The sequence below is a fragment of the Pleurodeles waltl genome, chromosome 11 (genome assembly GCF_031143425.1).
Source record: "Pleurodeles waltl isolate 20211129_DDA chromosome 11, aPleWal1.hap1.20221129, whole genome shotgun sequence".
Taxonomy (NCBI): Eukaryota; Metazoa; Chordata; class Amphibia; order Caudata; family Salamandridae; genus Pleurodeles; species Pleurodeles waltl.
In genome coordinates, this window is record NC_090450.1 from 18696531 (window position 1) to 18717449 (window position 20919).

At 43.3% G+C, this 20919-nt stretch overlaps 1 protein-coding gene across 1 annotated transcript; it reads left to right on the forward strand.

The window, feature by feature from the left end:
* Positions 1-1265: 1265 nt before the first annotated feature.
* Positions 1266-20241, forward strand: LOC138265050 (uncharacterized). The gene is made up of 4 exons (XM_069212598.1): positions 1266-1449; positions 3255-4193; positions 13928-14881; positions 20171-20241. The coding sequence occupies exons 1-4, from the start codon at positions 1266-1268 to the stop codon at positions 20239-20241; spliced, it is 2148 nt and encodes a 715-aa protein (XP_069068699.1).
* The last annotated feature ends 678 nt before the right edge of the window (positions 20242-20919 follow it).

Genomic DNA, 20919 nt, shown 5'->3' on the forward strand with positions numbered 1-20919 from the left:
ATTATATGTTGACTTCAATTGATGTATTCATTGGTCCACAAAACAGCACTCCTAAATTGAGTCTGTTTCTTACACTGAAAGACCACTTAGTCAACATGGGTATAGTGTCTTAAACACTAGCATGCTCATCATTCACTCTTGTTCACTGTGCCATTATTTTGGAGCACCTGCATTCTATTTCTGTATATTGACTTACCGTTACTGTAACTAAAGACCTGTTTACCTTGTTCTCATGCTGGTAAACTATTTCAGCCAGAACAGATATTTGGACAGAGAAAGGCCACATAAAGTGGTCTGTTGAGCCACCTGCATCCACGAGCCAAAGAAAAACAGCATCACTGTATATACCTGTTGAATAGTATGAAGTGTGCAATATTAGGTTTTGCCAAATCCTGGTCTGCAATGAATTATTTTGCTTCCTATTTTGTGTTTTTGTATCTTTCACTTAAACACTAAGTCATCGTGCTCCTTTGTCAATTTCAGAGGCTACCACAGGGACTGCATCAACCAATCGTAACACAATCCTGTCAACTGCGGAAACAAGAGCATCAGTGAATTTCATGCATTTGACTGAAACAGCTAGGACAACATTGACAACAACGTGGGGGTATGAGACAAACAACGGTACTGTCTCAGTGCAGAATGTAACCTCTGTGTACTCATCTCCTCCTGACAAACTGAGTACCTCAACAGCAGAGTCATCTGAAGTCACTGAAACACATACAGCAACAATTCCATCACAATATTTACTATTCACTCCTGGGGTCTTGTTAAATCACAGCTCCTCATCATATTCAGAGCCTACGATTGCTGAGCCAACTACAGCAACATCTACCACAGCTGCTCAGGATGCGGTTGAGAAAAGATCCACATCTACCTCGGTGTATGATCAACTTACTCTTTCAACTATAGAGCCCAATATATTATCTCTGTCTTCAGCAGTTCTAACCAGTACAGCATCCGAGGTTGCATCTGCCATGATGATTCCTCCCTTCTCTGCTCCTACACCAGTGGAGATCTCAAAAATGACAAATTCACCCAGTTCAGATGCAAGTCCTCCCAGCCCCACCACTGGGGCCTCTGCATTTACTGATGGAAAAGAGAACTATTCAACTATAGTTCCTACCTTAGTATCAAAGCAAAGTCCAACTTCACAAACTTCTGATGTGTCTACCCAATCTGGTCTATTAGAAGAAAATACATCCACATTCCAGCATCAGAGTACATTCATGGTTCCCACCTTGGCAGTCTCAAAAGCAGTCAAAATGCCTGGAGAAGGGATGAGTACTTCAGTGCACATATTCCAGAATCCTCAGAGTTCAGTTTCAGTCAACCAATCAGAACCTACTACAAATAACTCTACATTGGTAGCAAAGTCTACAAATGACTTCAACATTGATCACATAGCACAGATGAAGGAATTGCTGAGCACCATCATTGGTGCTACAGGTGAGCGTCTTCCACTCAGTAATGTGTTTTTTCAAGTGTAGACTTATTTTAAGGGATACGTGTCTGAATCACAAAGCTTCGGGATACGTGTGAATTCAATTAATTCTGAAAAACTTAATGCATGATTAAAGAAAGCATGATTGACAAAGTCATATATAATAAGAAATATGGACAAAGCAAGCCGTAATATAGGGCTGAGGTAGGGTAACTGTAAGAAGTAAGACTGTAATGCTAAGGGTCAAGAGGTGTCAGTTTTATTATTAGCGACAACTGAGCTGAGTTTAGAAGTCCAACCACCTTCTGCTGCGCCCCCATGCTATATGCTCTCTATGACTCTACATCTGATATCAGCTAAGCTTTGACTCTAAACAACTGCAATGAAAAAATATGTTTCTTTGCCATTACAGATAATTGTAAATGTAATTGTGTTTATATGGCACTTACTACCCCTGACGAGGCATCAAAGCACTTTTTCGGCAAGTAAGGCGCTACTCTGGAACCCAAAAGGATTAGTGTTGGATTAGTATAGGGGAATATGAGTACAGTATTAGTATTAGTATAGGGAGGATGATTTAATTCCAGCGGAGGACGTGAGCCTGTTAGTTGGATTGAATAGAAGAATGGAGGTATGGAGGAGGGAAGCATCCAGAAGTGTTAAATGGCGGATCATAGTAGCAAGTTGAGATTTGGGATGAGTAAAGGAGAGATGGAGGATGGAAGAGTTTGTAGAAAGGGATTGGGGAGATCATAGTAGTAAAATGGGGGTTAGGATGATTTAAAGGAGAGATAAATGAGGGAGAATTTAGTATGGTTGTTTGGGAGATCATAGCAGTAGAAGGAGGTTTGGAGGTGAGCCATTAGGGGTCGAGGAGGGAAAAGTCTTGGAAGGGTTATTTTGGAGATCATGGTAGTGCAATGGTTTTGGGCTGAGTCAGAGAGTGAAGAAAGAGGATAGATTGATAGAGGTATAGGGTGATGGTGACAGAGTACAGCTTTCAACAGAGTTTTTTCCCTCTTGCACAGTAGGACTAAAGTAATAAATATATAGATACATGATCATATAGTGAGGGAATATATGGTAAGGAATATAATATATTGAGATTTAAGTTATATTGTACAAACACAGACTTTTAAGAGTTGCAGTATTTTAAGTTAATTTGTGTACTTTTATAACATGATGTTATATTTCCTCAGTATTTAACAATAGGCTATTCCTTTTTTTAATAATAAGGCATTCCTTTCTGCAGGAAAGATAGAAATTGAACCTTATGAAGGCAGGCTTCAGGTTTGATGAGACATTAGTAGTACAACTTGTAAGATATCCCACTTAAACATTCTTCTGCTAGCCGTGTAATTGGTGACTGCATGGACTAGTAGATGGATGTGTTATACTCGTATAGCACACTTATTTAACTAGAGGAGCTACTTATGAATCGTGCCTAACAGTAACAACAAAGCATATTTATTCTATAAGTTTCGTAACTACTGAGAATTTGAAAACATTTTATTAAAAATATTAACATTGTCCTAGATATATAAGTGTCTTTTTTGCTTTTAGAAAAAAATTACATCTGGTCTTTACTAACAAATCTTCACCTATCGACTTTTTATAGGGATTGGTCAAACCCGACAAGCTTTCAATTTAGCATTCTTGTTAGGTTGATTTTAGGTATGGATTAACACGAGAATGGCATATTTTGTAAAATATAGAATAGAAGTCTGCTGAGAACAAAAAGGGTTTTCAATCATTTACAGTTTTTTAATGTATTTATTCTTAACATATTAATTCTGTTTGTTCCCTTTAGCCACTTCAGCTGCTACAACTTTGCTAGCTCAGAGCAACCTTAGCAGTGTGTTAACACCTACAGGAACAAGAGCATTGGATAATATAACAGTGAAGCCTAGAAAAGCTAAAAGAAAGAGATTGCTTATATGGAAGAACGCAAGAAAGAGGACAACTGGATACAAAAAGAATAAAACATCTGCTTCTTATTCCCTGGGTGACAAACATGTTTCCTCAACTGCATACTCCACTCCGGCCACTGGATCAACACAAGCTGTGCCTGCTAATCTAGGACTTCTAGTACAAGTGGACTCTTCAGCATTCACATGGACTTCAAAAGAGGTGTCACCAACATCTGCAGGGGCCACTATTGCATTTCCTGACAACAGAACCACATCTGCACCTCCGTATGGGCCACCAACCCTTTCAACTATACTGCCAAGTACAACACTGCAGTCTTTAACTGTGGTAACCAATGCAAGTCATGAACCCACAGCTGCCACAATAGAGACCTATTCCCCCACTCCTCCATACGTAGACATCGCCGTGGTGGACCTTTCATCTACCTTTGCTGAATCTACTCTTAAATCTGTCAAAGATGTTTCTTCATTTACTGATGGAAAAATGAAGTATTCCTCCTTAGGGCCATCCTTGGAGAAACAACAGACCATAACTTTGCAAACATCAGATGTGGCTGTTAATGTTATGAGTTGGCAAAGAGAAAATTCAACCGAATCTACAAGGCATAGTGTGACCATGATAGCTCCCACACCAACATCAACATCAGGAGGAGATCCTTCAGCATGGGCCCTCCAGAATCCTCCAGATTCTTCGACAGTCACTCATTCTGCACCCAATGAAAATAAAGTTTCTACGTTCACAACAACTTCTACACCCGACTCCAACATCACTCCCAGGTTACCAAAGAAGGCTCTGTCGACCAAAATCAGTGGTGCCAGAGGTGAGTTTATTAGCCTCATGTACATGCTTCTCATCATTGGTCTTAATTTAAAAAAATATTTACTTTATTCAGAATGTTCTCCAGAGAGTTATAATCAGGGCCACTGTAATTAAGCAAGGTAGATTAGACATGAAAAAAGGCAAACTATGCTGTCTTCCTACAGCACATTATGTGGTGGTGTTACATATTAACCCACATTGATAGGACAGGAGTTCCAACACTATGCAAAAAATATATTGTTCATAAAAAATAAAAGTATGAGCATTCACCAGATCCAATCGGGAATGGTATTCCCCGAATATATTGTTGTCATAATCTTGTAATAAAGGATGTGTCGTTTTTATTGAGGACATGCAGGTTATCTCTTAGTTCTGGTCTTCAGTTTATGTTTTGGTATGTGTGAGATTCATACGTAAGACCTTAAAATGATAAGTAATACGTGCACCACTTTTCGTTCCTAAAGTGCCCTCTTAAAATAACATATGTTTTAAGAACCTTCTTGTTTGGCACAAAATTAATTTGCATGTACAATGAACTAAGTAAGAAAGAGTCATTATTCCTACCCTCTTTAAATAGTATACAAATATGCACAGATATATTTCATGCTCTGAACAAAAGCCTTTCCTTCCTCCTAAAAGTAGATAATAGTCTTTCTGATGGATACTTCTACCTGTAGATTTGGCACCTGTTGAATATTCCTAGCTGTAAGACTGGATCCTGAAACTTCAAAACTCTCACGTCACCAGTAGGGGACACTGGCTTGAGAACAACGCTGGAAAAGGGGTCAGGTGACGTTAACACTGTGATGCAACAACATCAGTTCCCTTTTTCCGTGACTTTGATGCGGATCCAGGGCTCGCTGCCTCTTGAGAGTGATGAGTCTTTCCTGAGAATAAACTTGGACAAAGTGTGCAGTGCTATGTCTCTGCCCAGGTGCACTGGCTTTAAGTACTGCAGGGGCTACGATGTGCTGATGTCCATCACTGAACCCCATTTCATCTCTGTGGTTCTTGAAGCCCGACCACAATGTGGGTCACTGGGACTCTTGCCTCTATATGAATCCAGAGGCCATTAGGGAAAGAGAGGGAAAAACTCTTCATGGCCTGGACCTGCAACAAGAAGAGGAGCTGTCTCCCCTAATCAGGACCTCATTCAAAGTCCCCTACTTCTTCAGACACTAGGAAGAAATACAGATGAAGCAGAAGACGTTATTGGGAAGAGGTACGTCCCTTTAACAACCCCTGTCCCCCACATAATTTATTTCTCGGAGCTGGAGTTAGTAGAACCAGGACCATGCTTCAGGCGTCTCTGTGCCTGCACCTCAGCTGGACACAATCTTCCAGCCCATTATCCTGACTTCACTGGCACCAGCATCCTTCCGCTAGATCCATCTGCACCGACTACATTGACATCAGGAATCCCTGCACCATTTCTCTATTCTTCCCAGAATTCCTGATACCCAGCACAGATGCAGCATTATCTCTTGATGCAATGTTCTGTATTTTCACCAGGGCCTTGAATCCATTGGGAGTGTCATCCCATTTATCCCTCCCTTTGTTCCTGCCTATCGCTCCATCCGGCATTGGAGCAGTGGCCCGACTCCAGCTTTTACACCAGCGACCAGCTACATGATCCCTCCATCAATGCAGTGGCTGGTACAGAAGCCACAGGCACTACCTCTGTCACCACCACCGGATCTATGCTTGGACACATCAGCACCTCCTCCACCTGTACCCCTCCCACTGAGCCACCCGACTTAGCATGTCCCTAAAAGGAAAGTTTGAAGGCTTATGGAGGAACAAAACTGCAGGCAAAGGATACATGACATCTGATTCTTATTCTTCAAACTATTACCTTGTGGAGATGATGAGGCTGCCAATCCTTCTGAAATCCATGGAAGATCCTCTGCCAGTGCCCTGACACCACACCAGCAATAGAAATAGAGTTCCCTGCTCGATTACCAACATCTGAGGTCATGTCCCTCCATTCTGTAGTCAGAAAGGTATCAGAATTTCTCAATTTCTGGCTCCAGTCAGTTGAAGAGAAAACAAATGCCCTCATTGAGGATCTTCTCACAGCTTAGCCAACCTTAGAGTCAATGTTACCCTTCATTAACACCTTACTGGAACCGGTCTTAGCAGCACTGGAGACACCATTATCTGCCCCAGGCGTCAACTGGCTTGTAGCAAGGTGATAGCATCCAGCTCTTGAGCCCTGCCCTTTCTCTCTACCCACCCTTCACCAGAAAGTTTGGTTCTCTAAGCTTCTTGTTCCTTCAGACAGACATAAGTAACATTAACTACAGCTCCCTCCGATAGGGAATCCAGATGTCTTGAAACCTTGGGGAAGAAGATCTTCTTGTCAAGCTTCATGGTCCTGAAACTATTGAATGCATGCAGCTACTGGCTCGTTATACCCATGCCCTGCTCGGCAGGGCCCAATTGATGGTGCATCATGCCATACCTGAAGATTTCGGAGAGTATTTTTAAGAAGTTCTTTTGGATGGACAGTACACGTCTAGGCACATCAGCAAGTGAGGCCTTGACACAGTGGATTCTGTGACCATATCGTGGGTACTTTGGTCTCCTTCAGACATCATGCTTGCACAGAACATCAGGCTTTTCCATGGATGTACAGGTTAGCCTGATTTATCTGCCATTTGATGGAGCAAAACTGCTTTGGAAAAGGCTGATACAGCTTTAGAAAGATTTGGACCTGCAATGCTGCAAAATGCTTATTGGGTCTCCAGCAAACCCAGACTCAGTGGGATTACAGACAATTTTACCAATTTTGAGGATTCACCAGAGGTTTCTCCTTTCACCAGATGCAACACTATCAGCCATAAATACAGCAGCCCTGAATCTACTGGTTCATCAGTACAGGGGCAGAGTGAGAAGAAAGGACAACAGAGCTTCCCAGCAAGTCTCCTCGTCCTCGTGTTCTTCACCTGCACCTCCAGAAAGCAGTCTCAAACTCATATGGAGCCTGTGATGGGGCTGATGTTCTCCTTCCTGTTGGCCTTGAAGGTGCTCATTTTAGATTAGTGGGTCCTTAAAATAGTAGAAAGAGGCTACACCCTTTCCTTCCTTCAGGTTCACTTCCCATCCTACCCTCACCTTCCTCTCCCATACCAGATCCCCTTGCCATTCTACAGCTTGGAATGGGGAATAATCCAGTTCCATGGAATTTAACTCAAAGGTTATGCTTTGAGCAGGTGGTAAATGTATCCTGCAATCCCTATGTGGGTTTGTGGAGGGAGGGGTTGTGGGAATAGGGGAGGGAATGGGACCACCTACCAAAAACAAATGTGGAAAGAGCCTTGGCTGCTGCAGCAGCCAAAGCCTCATATGATTTTTACAGAAAGAATTGCAACCAGGTAAGTTTGAATTTTGTGCTCCACAACAAATGAAAACTGGGTGCAACAACACTGACCAACTTCGAATCAGGTAGAAAAGAGTTCCTTGTGGCAATTCAACTCTGCCAGGTTCAGCATAAGGTACTCAAGTAGCTTGCCACCCAAGTAGGTTGCCAAAGACTTCGAACATTGAGGCCTGAAGACCTGCCTGGAAAGGCACCTGAGGTTCTAATCCATAGGCCAAGTTGCTGGAAGGCTCTGAGCTGCTCCAGTTCAAGTCCACAGCAAACGTCCCAGTTACAGATGGATCAAGCGATTCCGCTGCAGTGCCTGGACTGGTGGTCCAGCCAGATACGGGCAAGAGCATCCAAGAAGTGTAGCTGCAAGCACTGTGGAGAGCAAGCAGCTGAGTAGATTGCATGGTGTCCAGTAGCTCCCTCTGTGGTCAGGTTGTGCAGAGGCAGGCAGTACTCACTGGCATGTGCAGCCCTCTCTAGAGAACCCCAGGCTATCCACCATAGATACCTTCTGAAGGGATCCACTTAGAGTTTTCCTAGGCTTCTGAAAACACATGACTGCTAAAGGAAGGGGTTTGTGAGAACTCTGTGAGTTGCAGAAGGGGTCTGGGGAGAGTCCCCTGGGTTAAGTTCTAACCCCTTGTTACTCCTACAGTGTGCATAGCCAGTGCCATAAACGAGGTTCCACTGATCTGTTCATCTGGGCCACCGATATGCTCAAATACTTCCAGGGTTTGTATGGGACAGTGAAGCACACAGTGAACCCACTTTTTAGTTCACAGGGAGGGGTGAGGAGGCTTTATTTAATTGTCTACTCTTTGCTGGAGATCAAGGCTGGACTGGGCATTGGGCATTTCCCTGGGAGGCTGGAATATTGGGAACCAGTTATGTTTCTGGGGGCCAGTTTTGTTCTCTGGGCTGGTTAATCCCTGGGAGGGCAGCACTGTGTTTTTGAAATTGTTATGGGTTTAAAAGCTCCTGCTGGAGGGTTCCTTTTATATCCAACAGTTTTTAGACAATAGTACAAATGTCAAGATAACTCTGGGGATTAATGTTCCTGCTAGAGAGGGCTCAGAGTTTGGTCTAGTTGTAGTTTTGACTCCTCTAAACCTCAGTGGATTACTGCTATTTTTCCCACAGAGATCCTCTTGTTGATTGCAGTTCATAAGTTACAGTCGTAATAAAGCACAGTGAGCTATGAACTGCCATAAAAGAGCTGCATGCAAACTGCATGACACAGATTAGAAAGCTATAGACTATTTTACCAGTCTTACATTATCCTAATTTTGCTAAAAAGTGTTTGTTTGGGTAGAAATAAATTATTATTAGCAAAGTCAACCCTAATCACTGTGTTACATTTTGAATCCAGATTTTGTTCTTAGCCAGACCAAGCACTCTTAAAAAATGCCTACCAGTATTGATGACGTGAATCCTACATCTTGTAATCCCCTTTGTTTTATGTAACATTTTCTACACACTGATGTACACACTTATGATTCTTGTCTCTGTATCTGTGTGTGATGTAAAGTGCTGTGACAACCTACACACTATGAGAGACGCTATAAAACAAATGAAATACATATGAGGGAGGGGCTATAGAGAGATGAAGGGCAAAGTTGGAGAGTGATAGTGAGGTATTCTATGGAGGAGGAGGTCATGTGGGGGGGATGCTCAAAAATATTGTTGCAGCATGAGCCACCAGCGCTAAAGTTGGTCCTGCTGTGCCGCTTAATGGGTGGAGGATGCTAACATCCCTCAAAATGATCTTTCATTGTGTTCTCAGCTTCTTGGCTGTGCTTAACAGGAAATGTGTTCATCTATATTTGGTTTCATGTTTCATGATTGACATCTTATTTTTTGTGTTCTTTTTTAGAATGTCTGTGTGTATGAATGGGTATCGAATACAAAAATACAGGTCATTATTTACTTTGCTTTAAAAATTAATAATACAACTTTACGTACTCTTTGTATACATGAGTTGGTTTCTGGTCATCTATATTAATTCTGAATGGACAACTGATTGTCTTGACATATAGCTCTTCAGGGTTTACTGTGTGGCGGCACAAATATCCCCAGGTTTTGGGAAGGTATTTAAAGTCATCTTTGCTGGTTACGGTAAGTGCCTGCTCTTAAGCATGCAGATCACAGGCCAAATTTACTAATATTCTGAGCTATGTGTGCATAACCAAAGTAACGCAAACTGGTGCAATTTCTTTATTGCGAATTTAGAACAAGTTGTGCACTGGAAATTGCCTTAAAGTGAAAACTGATAGTAGACACAGTTTTGCACCAAACAATAATGTCTCTTTGAGTCAGGTGTTCAAAAGAAAATTGTTTTTATTTCTTCAAACTTTTCTGACTTTGCTTGTAAGCTGCACCGTACATCACGCATCCAAAGTAGGAGCAGTTTTAAAGTGTGGGACGGGCGGATGGGTTACTCTGTCACAGACACGATGGATATCCCATCCACAGTATTACGATCTCCATAGGATATAATGGAATCGTAATACGGTGGACGAGATATCCATCAGTTTTGTGATGGAGTAATGCCATCTGCCAAACTCTAAATCAGGCCCATAAAATGTTGTCCTGAAACTGGACTCTTCCAGTACAATGCCTACACTAGACATCATGCACACACCATTGCACTATGATGAAAAGGTGTGCCCAAAAACAATCCTGCATGCAGAGCAGTCACCGTTGCACCATGGTGCAAGGGTGCCTGGGTTAGCGCTAGGCAGCCCATTGTGTGCCAGCACCGTGGGGGGACAGGGATGTGCCATATGCCTTAAGTAAGCTGCACTCCTGCCCTTTCCCAGTGACGCAGTCCAGTGCAGTAAGGTGACTTGCTGGACTGCACTGCACAACTTTCCCATAAGCATGGGCCTAGGTGTGTACGCATCTCTGACAGGCATAAAGGTACTGTTCTGCTGACACGCTCATTACAAACCCTGCTAATGCAAACAGTAAAATACTTTGTAATCCACAGTAGTCTGTTCAGATGTCCATATGCTTTCTGCTGCAACCCATCCTATATTCTTTCTGTGACGCTACACTTTATCTCAGCTAATCTTCTGACTCTTAAAATTGCAGTCTGACCCTACATATTTCTCTGCTATTCCAAAAAAGAATTTCTTTCCTGCAGTAAATATGGATGTATTCTACTTGGACCGGACAAAATTCACATTTATAAATTTTAACATTGCCATAGAGATTTATAACTCTTTTTTTGCTTTTAGAAAATGTAAGAAATGGTTTGTTGGGTTGTTGGCTGAGTGGGGTGTTAACCCAGTTCAAGCAACAGCCACAATCCCGTTCAGGGTAAACAACAAAAGTCAGTATTTTAACCTGTGCTTAACCCGGGGTAGCTTGGCACAAAAGCAGCCAGGCTCAACCTAGAGGCAATTGGTAAAATATTTATGCAGCAAACAAACAATAATAAAATGAAAACACATCACAAGAAAAATCCCATACCAGTTTAGAAAAATAGAGTGCATTTTCCTAAATTACTTGAATTAAAAAGATAAAAATTCAATCAGTAGAACCGGAGGTATGAATTTTTAAAGTTGAAGGCAAAAACTAACACCTAAAAGATCAAAGCGCCAAACACAGACATCAAATCATGTAAGACTGTGTCAAAGTTGAAAAATATGGCTGACCGCGATGGAGTACGGGTCATATACAAAGAGTGGGCTGAGCCTGGTTGGCGCTTACCTTTGGACATAGAAGACATTTTGAGAAAAGTTGTCTGAGAAGGTAACATTCAACGGGGCAAGGCTGCAGTCAATGTTGGAGAAGGAGGCATCTTCATCGGTTAGCCGCCGGACGAAGTCGCGGTGAAGATTTCTTCATTCAGATTTAGGGCCTCATTTACGAGGAAATGGCGCAGTGCCGCAAACCATTTTGCTGGCTGAGCTGCATCATTTCCAAAATGTAGGGATGTGCTGTATTTACCAGAATACGGCATACCCCTGTCCCCCCCACTGTACTGCCACTAAGTCACCTGCCTAGCACCAATGCAGCCACCCTTGTGCCATGGTGCAAGGATGCCTGTCTTGCAACACCTTCCTGCACAAAAACTATCATTAATGGTGATTGTCTCTTTCTATGTGCGCTGCATAGTGCAGCACACAGAAAGAGAAATAAATAGGAGAAATAAAAGTATTTCTTCTCGTTGCATCACTCTAACACCACTCATGGTGAGGTGTTAGTTTTTGGTGCTGCGTCAGGTTTACATTTCCTTGTAAATCTGGGGTAGAATCAAAAAGCTGTGGGTGTTGCGTGGGTACCCCCACAACAGCATCCATTGCACAGCCCTTTGCCCCAGAAAACTGCATCAGGGCAGCCCATATTTACAAGGCTTTGTTAAGCCACAATAAGTGGCGTATTTCTGGCTTGTTGAATATGGAGCAGGGCAAAGCACCTCTGGAGCGTCACAAAAGGTGAGGCTCTGGTGGTGCGAGGGGATTGTAAATAAGCCCATTAGTCTCTGTTTTGGATGTCAAAAATCTCCAACAGGACGTGGATGGTGGCTGTAGCTGACAAGGGTTCCACAAGGCAAGATACCCCTTTGGCGAAGGCCCACCAAACAGGATTTGCTTCTGTGAAGAAGAACACAGCAGGACTGCCCTGAATGCAGCCTGACTGGCACTGCACCTAGGGCATATGGATGAGCAAGTTGGTCCCGGTCTACTCTCGGTTGTCGAAGCAGTTTTTGGAAGTACCAGGTTTTGATCTTTGGCTATCAGGGCACCTTTACCACCACCACCAAGGGTCCAGGACTGGAGGGGCCCCACTTGGTGCTTAGGACTCACGCAGACTGGATCAGGTGTGGGTTCAACAGGGTTGGAGCCTTTTCTGACCCTGGAGTTTTGATCAGGAGGCAGACAACTAGCTCTTGGAGCCACTGTGGTAGTCCTGACCTCAAGTGGTGGAAAGGGCTCAAGGAGCAGAGGAGGCCTCTGAGGGGTCAAGGCAGGCTTGAGGCACCAAAGCAGTCCTTCCAGGTGCAGCAAGGTGGACTTGTGTAGTACACATCAGGCCACAGCAGCAGGCAGTTCTTTGAAAGTCCTTCTACAGCTCCAGAAAATGAACTGAAGGGTGGGTCTGAGTGTCCTGTTTTTATTCCTGGTACCTTCTTTAAAGTAGGAGAAGTTTCTAGAGAATTCTATGTGAAGTCCTTGAAGTTTCTTGCTTCCGCTGTCCTGGCTCCAAGCTGGCATAAACAGTGCAGGGGTGACAAGCCCTTTGTGTGAAGGCAGAATTTAGCGTATTCGGTGGCAAGTGGGTCTGTGCCCACCTCCGTCCCTCCATCCAACCAATGATGGCACATTCAGGCAACCTAATCCCTCTATTTTGTGGCTGTCTTGGAGGAATACACAAAGTTCAGATGCCAACTACACCCAGTCATGTGACCCAGGAACAGGCTGCAAAGCACCAAATAGTTAGGACAGGAAATTTTCAATTTTCTAAAGGTGGCATTTTCTAAATTATAACTTAAAATCTGACTTTACCATTACAGAGAGTTTTAAATTACAATTTCTCAGTTACCAAACATGAAATGTTAACCTATTCCCAGGCAAAATATAGCACTTATTAAATGTAATAAGGCAACCTAGTGTTATCCTATGAGAGAGGTAGGCTGGCCTCACAGTAGTGAAAAATTAATATAGGAGTTTTTCAGTACCAGGACATGTAGTGTCTTGTACATGTCCATCCTTTTAAATACAATACATCCTGCTCTATGGGCTTTTTAGGGCCTACCTTAGGGGTGACGTATATTCAATGAAAGGGGAGTTTAAGGCTCGGCAGAACTGGGACATGCTTTAAGGGGCTACTTTAGTGGGTGGCACGATAAGTGCTGCAAGCCCACTAGAAATATTCAATGTGAAGGCCCTGGGTATAATATATACCACTCTACAAGGGGCTTATAAGTAAATTAAACATGCCAATCATGTGTAAGCCAATTTTACCATGTTTAAGTGCGATAGCACAATCACTTTATCAGTGGTCAGCAGTACTAGAGCCAACAAAAATAAAATTCGGTAAAAAGTGGAGGGTGAAAGCAAAACGTTTGGGGGAAAACCACCCTAAAGCTGACAAGTCTAATGGAAAAGAAAACAAATCCTGAATTATGCAACTTTTACCTATAAAGCTTCTTAAAGGGGGCTAGGTGAACCTCCCTAGCTCTCTACTTAGCAAACTTGCCAAGTGGATCTTAGGTATGGGTTTAAAAAAACTGGACACATTTTGCAAAATTGAAATATTAAAACTGCGATGTCTGCTGTAAACAAAAAGCTTTCTGAATCATTTGCTCTTTTGATGTATTTTTCTTAACCACTATTTTGGTTTGTTCTCTTTAGCCACTTCAGCTACTACAACTTTGCCAGCTCTGAGCTATCTTAACAGCGTGTTGTCATCTACAGGAACAATAGCAGTGGATAATCTAACAGTCAAGCCTAGAAAACCTAAAAGAAAAAGACTTTCTACGTCAAAGTACACAACTAAGAGAAGGACAGGCTACAAAAAGAATACACCATCTGCTTCTAATTCTCTGGCTGGTGAGCATGTTTCATCAACTGTAGAATCACTTCAGACCACTGAATCACATGTAGATATGTATCTAACGCAAGCTGTGCCTGCTGCTTCGGGACTCCGAGTGCATGACAGTGCTTCAGGATTCACATGGACTTTAAAGGAGGAGTCACCAACATCTGCAGGGGCCACACTGGGGATTCATGACAACAGAACCACATCTTCACATCTGTATGGGCCACCAACCCTTTCAACTACACTGCCCAGTACAACACTGCAGCCATTAACTGTGATAACCAATGCAAACCCTAAACCCGCAGCTGCTACAATAGAGACCTCTTCTTTGACTCCACACGTGAACATCACTCTGGTGGACCCTTCACCTACTGCTCCTGCAGGTTCTCTGATGCCTGTCAAAGAATATTCTCCATCTACTGATGAGAAAGAGAACTATTCCTCCCTAGGGCCATCCTTGGAGAAACAACAGACCATACCTTTGCAACCGTCATATGTGGCTTCTGATTTTAGGAGTCGGCAAAGAGCAAATTCCACAAGATCTAAAAAACAAAGCGTGACCCTGATGCCTCACATACAAGTATCAACATCAGGAAGTAGTTCTTCAGGAGGGGCTCTTCAGAGTCCTCCAAGTTCATCGACAGTGACGCATCCTACACCCGACGCATATAAAATCTCAGCGTTAACAACAAATTCAATACCCGATTCCAACATCACTCCCAAGGTGCCAAAGAAGATTTTGTCAAGAACTATCAATAGTGCCACAGGTAAGTTTATTGCCCTCAGATACATGCTTATTACCATTTGCTATAAATTTAGAAAATATTTACGTGACTCCAAAGAGGTATATTCAGGGCCACTGGAAATGTACACAAAGATTATGCATTGGAGTAGACTAGTTTGAGCATCAATAAAGAGCAAGCTCTGCAGCCTTCAGTACGCACATTCCGTGACCGTGGTATTGTGATACATTTTACCCAAATTGTTAGAAGAGGAATTCCAACACCGAGCAAAAAGTATAGGATTCTTAGAAAATAAAATTATGAGCCTTAACCAGCCTTAACCAGATCCAATTGAAAATGTTATTCACCAAATAATACTGTTGTCATAATCTTGTAATAAATAGTGTGCCCCTTTTATTAAGCATACGTCAACTATCTTGTAAATCCGGTCTTCAGTTTGCATTTGTGCCTACACTAGAGACATCTAGAAGCACCCTTAGGCCCAGATTTATACACTGTTTGCACTAAATTAGCGTCATTTTCTTTTTAACCCTAATTCAGCGCAAACCTATCTCCATATTTATATTTTGATGATAGACTAGTATAACGTCAAAATATTGGAGTTAAAGTCATTTTTTGCTAGCGGGAAACTACCTTGCGTCAAAGAGATGCAAGGTAGGAGTTCCCAGGGACACAATGACTCTTAGGCCCAGGCGCCTTATTTAGGCGCAAAAATTGTGTACAGGAGGGAGGCGCACCTAAATATTGAACACCTAGGTCAGGGCAGGCATTAGGGGACCTGTGGGCCTATTTGCATGGAGGAACACCATGGAATAAGCCCAATGGGTGCCCTCGCCAGGCCCCAGGGACACCCCAAACCACACCAGAGGGAGAGCGGAGGATGGGGGACCCCCATCCCAGGTAAGTATAGGTAGGTATTGGTTTAATTTTTAAAAGTGCCATCAGGGCCCTGAACTGGGCCCCCCCTACATGGCACCGGGTGCAATGACCATGCCCCGGGGACCCTTGTCCCCTGTGCTGGCCATAGGGGTGGTGGGCATGACTCCTGTCTTTTCTAAGACAGGAGTCATGTTGTATGGTAGGTTTCGCATTTGAGAAATGACACTAGGCTGGTTAAAGGCATTTCTTTTTTGTTCCAACCAGCCTAACATCATTTTTCAGTGCAAAATCCCCTTCCCCGTACTGCCTCCCCCACTCGGCTAATGTCATTTTCCTTGACATTTTCCCACCCTTAGCGCCGGCTTCTGCCATTCCTTAAATATGGGGCCGGCTGGCGTTATGGAATGGCGCTAGCAGGCGGTAAACCTTTTTGACACAAAACTGCGTTAGCACAGTTTTGCGTGAAAAAGTTTAACTATGGACCTTAGTATCTAACTAGCAGGCGCTGTTGTCACTGTTTTTCAAGATGTAGGACTGCAAAATGATAAGTAATATGGGCAAACTGTTTCAGTACCATGAGTGCTCTCCTAAGATAATATCTGTTTCTAGAACCATGTCTGTGAACCAAGACAACTTTGCACGTACAATGAAGTAAGTAAAAATGAGTGATTTTCATCCACCCTATTTAAATTAAATTAAAATATGTCTGTTTTCATTCTGTATAAAAAAATAATTCCTGGTCCATTAATTAGGGATAATAATCCTTTCTGGGCAATAGTTTCACCGCAATACTACCAACTTACTATTTGAGTACAACAAAACAACACTACCTAGACCAACATTCCCCAGCCCCCGCTGAACCCTTGACCTAGCTTTTGTTACAGCTTAATCCATAGATGAGCTGCGCAGTCCAGCATACCATGACCAGTGCCCTTCGGGTGACCACCATCTGACACATACGCAACAAAGGGATCCCTGCTATCCCAGGGATCGCTAGTTTCAAATAATCTTCTTCTCAGTCATGACATTTAGGGAGATTGAGCACTGAGCCATTGACTCAAGGCCCTGAGTTCTTCCCTTATGCAAACACAATGCTTCATTACTGCATCAGAAAAGCCAGCAACAATATTTTTTAGATTCTCTTCGGTGACCTTTAAGTTAAGCAAGCCGCTATGACTAGCCCTAAACACAAATTAGCCAACCATAGATTTGATTCATGAGCAACCCAATTGTCCACAGCAGGAGTTAACCAAAGGACAAATCCGAGCCCAGTGCATAAAATCCACCCATCTCATCTGAAGCAATCGCTTGTTCTTAAGGCCCTTTTCAGTCTCTGACGGATATAAAACATTTGATATAGGTATTTAAACTGGAACAATTTATGCTTGTAATTGAAAGATGTAACAATTTATGCTTGTAAATGAAAGATGTCATTTTAGTTTGTCTGCAAATATACATCCCATGCTCATCAGAAAGGGGGAGTTCCCACACTGCATCACAGCTTACTCTATTCTTGCAACTTGCATCTTCAATGCCACCTAAGGCAACTTGCTGAGATAAGCCTTTCATTCCAACAGCTCTGTCTAGAAGGCCTGTGTGGGGGTTCTGCTGAAAATCTAGATATTAGGATACTCATCTTATGCTTTATTCTAAAATATAAGACAATGGACCGACCCGTTTATTCTTCTCCAGTTCTTCTTAAAGAGTCTAGAGTTTGAAAGTGGTCACTTTCAAACTGTCTGTCCATCCTTTAAGTGTTCAGTGTATGCATCCGTTTATGGTGACCCGCCTCTAGTGTTATCTGCTCACAAGGTAGGTTTATGCCATGTAGAGATAAGTACACTATGCTGAAACTGTGTTTACATGCTAATTTCCATCAAGCATTTATCACCAATTATTACCTCTTTAATACCCTATTTGATGCAGGAACCTTCCCCAATATACTGCTATATTAAATGTTTTTGCAGTAACATGACATTATTGCATAAACAAGCTAAAGCTAATTGTAGAGTAAAGTTTTTTTTATTCATGTTTAGATTTAGTGTGGCTAATTTAGGACTGAATTTTAAAAACGTGAACATTTTATTTGTGATTGATGTTGTATGGCCCCATCTCATCAATACTGCTAGTTGGAGAATATTTATAAACTGAGTATTATGTGGGGCAACATCATATCCACTAAAAATATTCTTTACAAACATTAGTAGCTTTTTGGTCATAACACTACTGCTGAGTGATTAGAAGAATAGATGTGTGGATTGGTGAAAGGATGAATGACTAAATTGATGGAAGGCTTCACTGCATGTACTTGATGTAAAACAGATATACTGTGCTCTGGGAGCTACTTACAATACTGAATAAAGATGACAAGCAAAGCAGTAGGCATTTATTACATTTGATGACTATTAGGATTCCAAAACCTCTCATTACATTTGGTGATGTTGCTCAAGACCTGTATCTTCCTTTAATTCCTACAGACTATAATAAATTAATCAGTTTTCATACAGCGCAACTACTCACCCTTGAGGGTCTCAAGGTGCTAGTGGTGGGTCTGTGCCTCATTCGAAGAGCCAGGTCTTGAGGTTCTTCCTGAAGATAGTGAGTGATGTGCTCTGTCTGAGGTGCGTGACAGGATGTTCCGGCACTTTGCTGCGAGGTAGGCAAAAGATCTTCCTCCGGCAGTGGTTTTCCAGATGCTTTGGATGGCGGCCAGTGCCTGCTGGAGCAGTGGAGGGGTCTGGCAGGGCTATAGAAGGAGACGCAATGGTTCAGGTATAATGGTCCGATGTTGTGAAGGGACTTGTAGTCGTGGGTGAGTAGTTTGAAGTTGATTCACTTCTCCACTGGGAGCCAATGGAGGTTCCTCAGGTTTTGGGAGATGTGTTTGTGGTTAGGGATGTTCACAACGAGTCTGGCGGGAGCATTTTGGATGAATTTTAATTTTTGGGTGTTCTTTGCTGTGGTGCCCGGTATAGAGTGCACTGCCGTAGTCGAGCTTGCTTGTGACTAAGGCGTGGGTGACTAACTTGCGGCAAGTGTCAGGGATCCATTTGAAGATTTTGTGGAGTTGGTGGAGGGTGTGCCAACAGGAAGAGGTGATTGTGTTTACTTGTTGGGTCATCGAGAGGGAAGCATTGAGGGTGATTCCTAGGTTGCGCACGTGGTCAGTCGGAGTAGGCGGGGCACTGAGTGATGTGGGCCACCAGGAGTCATCCCAGGCTAAAGTGGAGTTTCCAAAGATGATGAGCTCCGTCTTGTTTGAGTTGAGCTTGAGTTAGGTCTCCCTCATCCAAGTGGCGACAGCTTCCATTCCAGTGTGATAGTTCCTCTTAGCTTTGTCTGGGTCTTCGGTAAGAGATATGATGAGTTGTGTGTCACCTGGGTATGACACAAGGTTCATTCCGTGGCTTCTGACGATGGGTGCAAGCGGGGCCATGTAGATGTTGAAGAGCGTTGGGCCCAAGGGAGGATCCCTGAGGCACTCTGCAGCTGACTTCTGTTGGTTTGGATATGAAGGGTGGGAGCCTGACTCTCTTTGATCTTCCGGTGAGGAAACAGCAACCCCCTTGCAGGGCTTTTCCACAAATTCCTGCATTGTGTAGTCTGGTGCATAGGGTGCTGTGGGAGACCGTGTTGAAGTCTGCTGAGAGGTCAAGGAGTATGGGTGTTGCGGTGTAGCTGTGGACGAGGAATGTGCAGATGTCATTGGTGGCTGCAAAAAGAGCTGTCTCCATGCTGTGGTTGCTGCGGGAGCCAGACTGAGAGGTATCTTGTGAGTTGTCCTCGATGAATTGTCGCAGCTGTGTATTTATGGCTTTTTCCAGGACTTTGGCCGGGTAAGGCAGCAGTGAGAGGGTCTGGAAATTCTTCAGCTCTGATGGGTCAGCTGTGGATTTCTCCAAGAGGGAGCAGACTTCGGTGTGTTTTCAGTCTTTGGGAAGGAGGCTGTTTCGATAGAGCGGTTCGGCGTCTTGCGGAGTTCGGGAGCGATGGATGCACAGCTCTGTTGTAGATGTGGTGGGAGCAGGGGTCCATGGGAGCTCCGGAATGAATGCTGTTTATGATGATTTCAGTCTCGTCTGTGGTGAGAGTGGACAAGCTGTGGAGAGTTTGGGTGGGCTCTGGGGGCTAGGTCAGTCGCAGGTGGTGGACGGGTTCCGCAGGAGAAAGCTGTTGTAGATGTCTTTTATCTTACGGTGGAAAAAGTGGCCAGTTTGTCCCAGAGGTCTTGCCACGGAGGATGTTGGTGGCTTCAGAGGGTGGACTGGTGAACTTGTTGATTACGAAGAATTCTCTGGTGTTGTGCAAGGAGGCATTGATGTGTTCATGGAGTGTGGCTTTCTTTGTGTTCTTGATACGTCGGTGATGGGTGGTGGCGGTCCTGAAGGAGGCGAGGTCTTCAGTGGTTTTGCTGTTTCTCTATTTCTTCGCCAGGATTCTTGGAGTTCAGTGGTAAACCAGCTGGCTTTCTTTGGGATGCGCTTGACCGAAGTCGTTCTGAGTGAGGCTAAGGAGTTGGTGCATTCGGTGATCCAGGAGTTGAGGTTGCCTGCTGCGGTATTGGCGTCGTCATTGGGGGGTGGAGGTGATTTGGCAGTGGTCTTGGCGAGTTGCTCATCAGTGATCTCATTCCATTTCCTGTGGGGGGCCCTTGGGGACCCAGAGGCAGCTGTTGGGTGCAGTGATGAAGTGTAGGCAGCAATGGTCAGTCCAGTCCTGGGTGGAGGTATTCTTGATGGTGATCTTGTTAATAATGAGTGATCCTGGTGATAATTATATGATTAATAGTAAGATAAATATCAAGATAAATATTGGATCAATATCTGACCTTCTTGTGGCAAACCTTTTGAAAATGTTTTACCCATGCATTGACTGCTTGGAATGCTGTGGACAGAAGGGCTGTAATGCTTATTTTCAGATACCTTGAATTTGATAATATTTGTGACCCTTTTGTTTTTCTTCTTTAGACATTCCTGCTACTACGTTTCTAAATCAGACAGATGTGAGATCACCTACTGCAAGAAACATATCAGATATTTTAACACCTGCACTTGAAAAAGCTTCACGAACAAAAAGAAAATATGTGCATAAAACAACCTCTACATTAACTTCTTTAAAAGACCAAGTAACTTTGTCAATCTCAGTGTCCTCTCGGATCACTCACAAACATGTACATAAAAGCT